This window comes from Podarcis muralis, chromosome 6 (genome assembly GCF_964188315.1).
Source record: "Podarcis muralis chromosome 6, rPodMur119.hap1.1, whole genome shotgun sequence".
NCBI lineage: Eukaryota > Metazoa > Chordata > Lepidosauria > Squamata > Lacertidae > Podarcis > Podarcis muralis.
Window position 1 is genome coordinate 37,593,180 of NC_135660.1, and position 5,364 is coordinate 37,598,543.

At 44.0% G+C, this 5,364-nt stretch overlaps 1 protein-coding gene across 1 annotated transcript; it reads left to right on the forward strand.

Moving 5' to 3' along the window:
- On the forward strand, positions 1-2,809 carry A4GNT (alpha-1,4-N-acetylglucosaminyltransferase). Its single transcript, XM_028730888.2, has 2 exons — positions 1-432; positions 1,614-2,809. The coding sequence occupies exons 1-2, from the start codon at positions 22-24 to the stop codon at positions 2,235-2,237; spliced, it is 1,035 nt and encodes a 344-aa protein (XP_028586721.2). The 5' UTR covers positions 1-21; the 3' UTR covers positions 2,238-2,809.
- Positions 2,810-5,364: the final 2,555 nt, after the last annotated feature.

The following is a 5,364-nucleotide window of genomic DNA, read 5'->3' on the forward strand; positions in this document are numbered from 1 at the left end:
AAAGTTGGAGAATCGGTCAACATGCTGAAGGAGAGCCAGATGTACCTATGTATCTTCTTTTTGCTTGCATTTGGGATATTGTATGAGTTCTCCCTAGAACCTGGTTGCTTCTTTTCCTGCAAACCTGTTGCTAAACAACTTGTGATACCCCAAGATGTCCTCTCCCAGGGGAGAAGTATCATCTTTCTGGAGACAACTGATCATCTGCAGCCTCCACCACTGGTTTTATGCTCTGTGGAATCTGCTGCTAGAATCTATTCGGACAGACCCATCATTTTTTTTATGCAAGGACTGAACAATAGCACAATGATAGATTTCAAGTTGACTTCCCCTTCGCTGTCTTTCTTATCGGCTATGAAGAATGTTTTCCTTTTCCCCCTGGAGATGGACATTTTGTTCCAGGACACACCTCTGTTCCTGTGGTACCATCAGGTGAGAGAGAAAGATTTTCTGGTGGGATACATTAATTGCAAAGTTAGTTGAAAAATATTTTTGGTGACAAATATCAATCTCCTTTTTAAAAAAATACAAACTGTTTACTGGTGGCTTTATCAGTGCAAAGGAAAAGAAATTGTTAACTGCCTTTTCCTACCAAGACACTGAAATGTCATTGTATGCTTAAATTTAGTAATGTTTGGTGAAGATGCAACTTCAAAGCATGTTTTATTATATCCTTTGGTATCATTTTACCGTATTAGTAATCACCATACATGGCAATCAGCCCAGGTAGTGGGGAGAATTCAGAAGAGAGAGTCAATATGATGAAAAAGAACACACCATCATATGTTACACTTGCATTGGGCTTCAGAGTTTCAAATTCACAATTTCTGTTTTCCAGAAATTCTGAATAAACTGGCTACAGTGGTACCTCGGGTTACAGATGCTTCAGGTTACAGACTTCGCTAACCCAGAAATAGTACCTCAGGTTAAGAACTTTGCTTCAGGATGAGAACAGAAATCGCGTGGTGGCGGTGCAGCGGCAGTGGGAGGCCCCATTAGCTAAAGTGGTACCACAGGTTAAGAACAGTTTCAGGTTAAGAACGGACCTCCGGAACAAATCAAGTTTGTAACCAGAGGTACCAGTGTAGTACTATTCAGCATGTTAAAAATTGATGTTTTCCTTTTACACTAAATATATGCCAATGCAGCTCAGTATTGTTTGAATGGCAGCAGTTCTCCAGGGTCTCAGGCAGAAGTTTTGCTCATCACCTACCTGATCATTTGAACTGGATATAGTGGGAATTAAACCTGGGGTGTTCAACAGGCAAAACATGATGTCTGTGGTCTACCACTGGGCTCTGCTCCCACCCACAGGTTAAGCGGTCTCTGTAGGAGCTGAGATACTGATTGATGCAGTGAACCCACTGATACGTTCAGGCCCTACACTTTCTCAGATATGCCAGCATAGAGGTGAGGTCTTTTCTAGTGGGAAGTCACATCCAGAATTTGAACCTAGGATCACATACATGTGACACCTGAGCTGCTCCACAGGGCTAAGCATTCCTGAACTTCCAGTAGTGGGAATATTGCAGGCATTGAAAGGAAGAAGTAAGGAGTATGTCTTAGGAGCTAGGAGCTGTCCCTTGATTCTGTGTCCATTTTTAACCCTGCAGGTGAATGCAACACAGGAGAAGAACTGGGTCTATATTATCTCTGATGCAATCAGGCTTGCAATGGTGTGGAAATATGGTGGGATTTATATGGACACAGATGTCATTTCCATCCGACCCATCCCAGTGGCCAACTTCTTGGCAGCCCAGTCTTCCCAGTTCTCCAGCAATGGGATCCTTGGTTTTCAGCGTCATCACTGGTTCCTCTGGGACTGCATGGTAGATTTTGTTCAGCACTACAACGGAGCCATCTGGGGAAATCAGGGACCTCACTTAATCACAAGGGTGCTAAAGAGGCTGTGCAACCTCACAGATTTCAATAATGTGGAGGATCAGACATGTCACAACATTTCCTTCTTGCACCCCCAGCGCTTCTATCCCATCCCCTACACACTGTGGCATAAGTACTATGAAGTGTGGGATTCAAAGCCAGACTTCAATGAGTCCTACGCTTTGCACCTGTGGAACTTCATGAACAGGAAAGAGAAGAGAAATGTGATCATTGGGAGCAATGCCCTGGTGGAAAACCTGTTCAGAACACATTGCCCTACTACTTACCAGAGTCTTATTCAAGCTGCACAAGGAAGCAAACAGATGTCTCAAAATAAAACTAGCCCATTGTGGTAAAGCAAAAGGAGGATATTTTACCATATGCAATACTTATCCTATTAGGCGTATAATTTAGGAACCTTGGACTCCCAAGCAGATCACCTTCCACTGCAAGATGATTTTTAATATTCTCAGGGGGGATGGAAATCAGAGAATTGCAGACTTGGAAAGGGCCCTGAATGAAAAGCATCTCAAAGAATTTCATCTAAAGCATCCCTGACACATAGCCATCCAACCTCTGCTTGAAAACCTCCAAAGAAGTAGCGTTCACCACTCTCTGAGGCAGGGGCGTATGAAGTGGGGGGCGGAGGGGGCAGGTCACCCTGGGTGCCACTCTGGAGGGGGTGACAAGATGACCCCTGCCTCCCCCCAGCTGTAGAGTGGCCGAGGGCATGCACAGTCAGTATGGGTGCCACTCGTGCAGCGTCCGTACAGGCTGCCTCTCGCATGGCGACATTATGGGCTGCCGTACATGCACACTCCATACGAGATGCCCCACATGCACACTCAGTATGGGATGCCACTCACGTGGCAGCCCGTATGGTCGTTGTGCAAGCGGCAGCCCATACAGTCGTTGCAAGCAGTGTACACACTCCATACGGGATGCTGCACATGCACAGTCCATACGGACTTCACATGTGCATCACTGGGCGGTTCGCCCCGCCCCTCGGCGTCCTGCCCTGGGTGCCGGAGAGGGTTCTTCCGTCACTGCTCTGAGGGTGTCCCTTCCACTGTTGAACAGTTCTTACCATCAACAAGTTATTTTTGAAGTTGAGGCAGAATCTTCTTTCTTGTAACTTAAATCCATTGGTTTGACTCCTACCCTCCAGAGCGGGTGGGAGGGGGGACTTGCTCCATCTTCCATGTCATAGGCCTTAAGATGTTTGAAGAAGGCTATAATATTTCCTCTCAGTCTCCTCTTATCCAAGCAAAGCATACCCAACTCCTTCATCCATTCCTCATAATGGGAATATAACTTGAGAGAGATTAGAATGCCATGGTTTGGCAGCAATGCCACCTGGGGGAAACTCCATAATAGCTGAATAAATAATAAAATAAATGGCTATAGATGGAATAGTAATTGTCATTTGCTACATAATTCTATCTTTTGCTACTGCCACTGAAGTCAGGCAGATTTTTGTTAAAAACAATGTCTACATCCCTGTTGATACACATCATGCTAAAATGCTATGTGTTTGTCATGGTGATGGATACTATGTTGTGCATCTGTTTGCATCTGCTTTTCATTATGCTGTGGTTGATATAATAAATAAAGCTGTAACAAATAAAGAAGACTGATTTCCAGTGCAATCCTGTACATATCTGATTTAGAAGTAAGCCCCGTTGAATTCAATGGAGCTTATGTCCAAATAATACAGGATTTCAACCTTCGGTATGTATGCAGGAATATTTGGTCTTGACATAATGAATGATGGTCTTTGTCCTGCTATTTTTATATATATTGTTCTTCATTTGACCCTCCGGCCTCCTTTTTAATAGATAAGCTACAGTCAACTGTCTGGTATGGTGTAACTTATTTATAGACCATATTTATATGACAATTTGATTGCATGCAGAAATAGGTGTCTACTAACTTCTGAACTTAACTACATATATTATCCTCTTCAACTTTCCTAGTAACTTTTTTTGTGGGGGGGGGGGAGAGGCCTTTCCTTGCTTTGACAGGTACTCAATACACCACTTATTAAGGGGCACTGAAAGGACAAGGACAAAGCCATTTCGTTTTGTCCATAAGATTCATGGAGAATCATGAAACCATGTGCTGGCCTCATTTAAGGACAGGATGGGGAGGTGGATAATCCATTGCTTGTCAGGCATATGATTCTGCTTTACCTACTGCAAACCAAGTTGCTATTTAAACTACTGCCTCTTGAGACAATTTATAGTAATTGAGCAGACTAGAATGCCCCCAATCCATCAAGGATCAGATGCAAAGTTCTGTTTGGTTTTGCAAACTGCAGTTTGGGCAAGGGTAAATGACATGGCCAGAGGAACCGAGCAAAAGAAACCCAGATAAAATGTATTACGTATGCAAGTAAGTTGGTTGATTTCATGTCACCAAAACTCTTATTGAAAGAGAACTTACAGCACAATCCAATACATATCTATTCCAAGGTCAGTCCCATAACTGAGATCAATGGGGTTTACTCCCAGAGATAGAACTATAGCTGTAGTCTTGCATTTTTATGCACATATTAGTGAAAATAACATAGAAAAATGCTTTACATTAGAGGAAACTAGCTTGCAAAAATGTATATACAGTGGTACCTCTGGTTACGTACTTAATTCGTTCTGGAGGTCCGTTCTTAACTTGGAACTGTACTTAACCTGAGGTACCACTTTAGCTAATGGGGCCTCCCGCTGCTGCCGTACGATTTCTGTTCTCATCCTGAAGCAAAGTTCTTAACCAGAGGTACTGTTTCTGGGTTAGCGGAGTCTGTAACCTGAAGTGTATGTTACCTGAAGCGTATGTAACCCAAGATACCACTGTATTAGGCAAAATCATATAGAAAAGTGTGTCTTATCAGGAGAAATCCATGCCCAAATGCTGATCAATTACCTTGAGGACTTTAAAAAATAATAATCATTGCAAACTGATGTGGGAAAGTGCCAAACTGAACTGAAGACTGGAAAAACGAGTAACTAAGAGAAACCCATGTTGACAGATTTGCCCGTCCTTAATTGCAACCGTGAGCCCAGCCTCCTCACCTGCAGTTACATGTTCGGGTACAATTATAGCCACGGGGAGGCAGCTTTGTTATCAAACATACAGCAGCTTAATAACCCCCTGAGCATCGATGCTCTAATGCACTTTTATTACCTGATCCTCCCTCTTTCCGCGTTAGCAAAGCCAAACAAGAAGGGAAAGGGAAATCAGGTAGGGTGTTATTAGAAGTTACTACAGCAACGGCTTGGCTTTGGGGACGGCCTCGCAGCGATTCCTCCCCCCCCCCCCCCATCCTCGAGGGAGCAGCTCTCTGCGCTCAAAGCCCTGGAGCTGCTTTCTCCCGCTTCAGCCTGATGTTGTGCATTTAGGCCGAGGCGATTCGTCGCTGTGGGGAACCAGCGCTTTGCTGGATGGTGTTGAATTTCCTGGGTGGGAGGAGAGAAGGAAGATTCCAGC

Excerpts from the sequence above, each read along its gene's own strand:
- A4GNT (XM_028730888.2), top strand. The coding sequence starts at position 22 with ATGCTGAAGGAGAGCCAGATGTACCTATGTATCTTCTTTTTGCTTGCA. Across the intron at positions 433-1,613 it reads TGTTCCTGTGGTACCATCAG|GTGAATGCAACACAGGAGAA; the intron begins GTGAGAGAGAAA and ends TTAACCCTGCAG.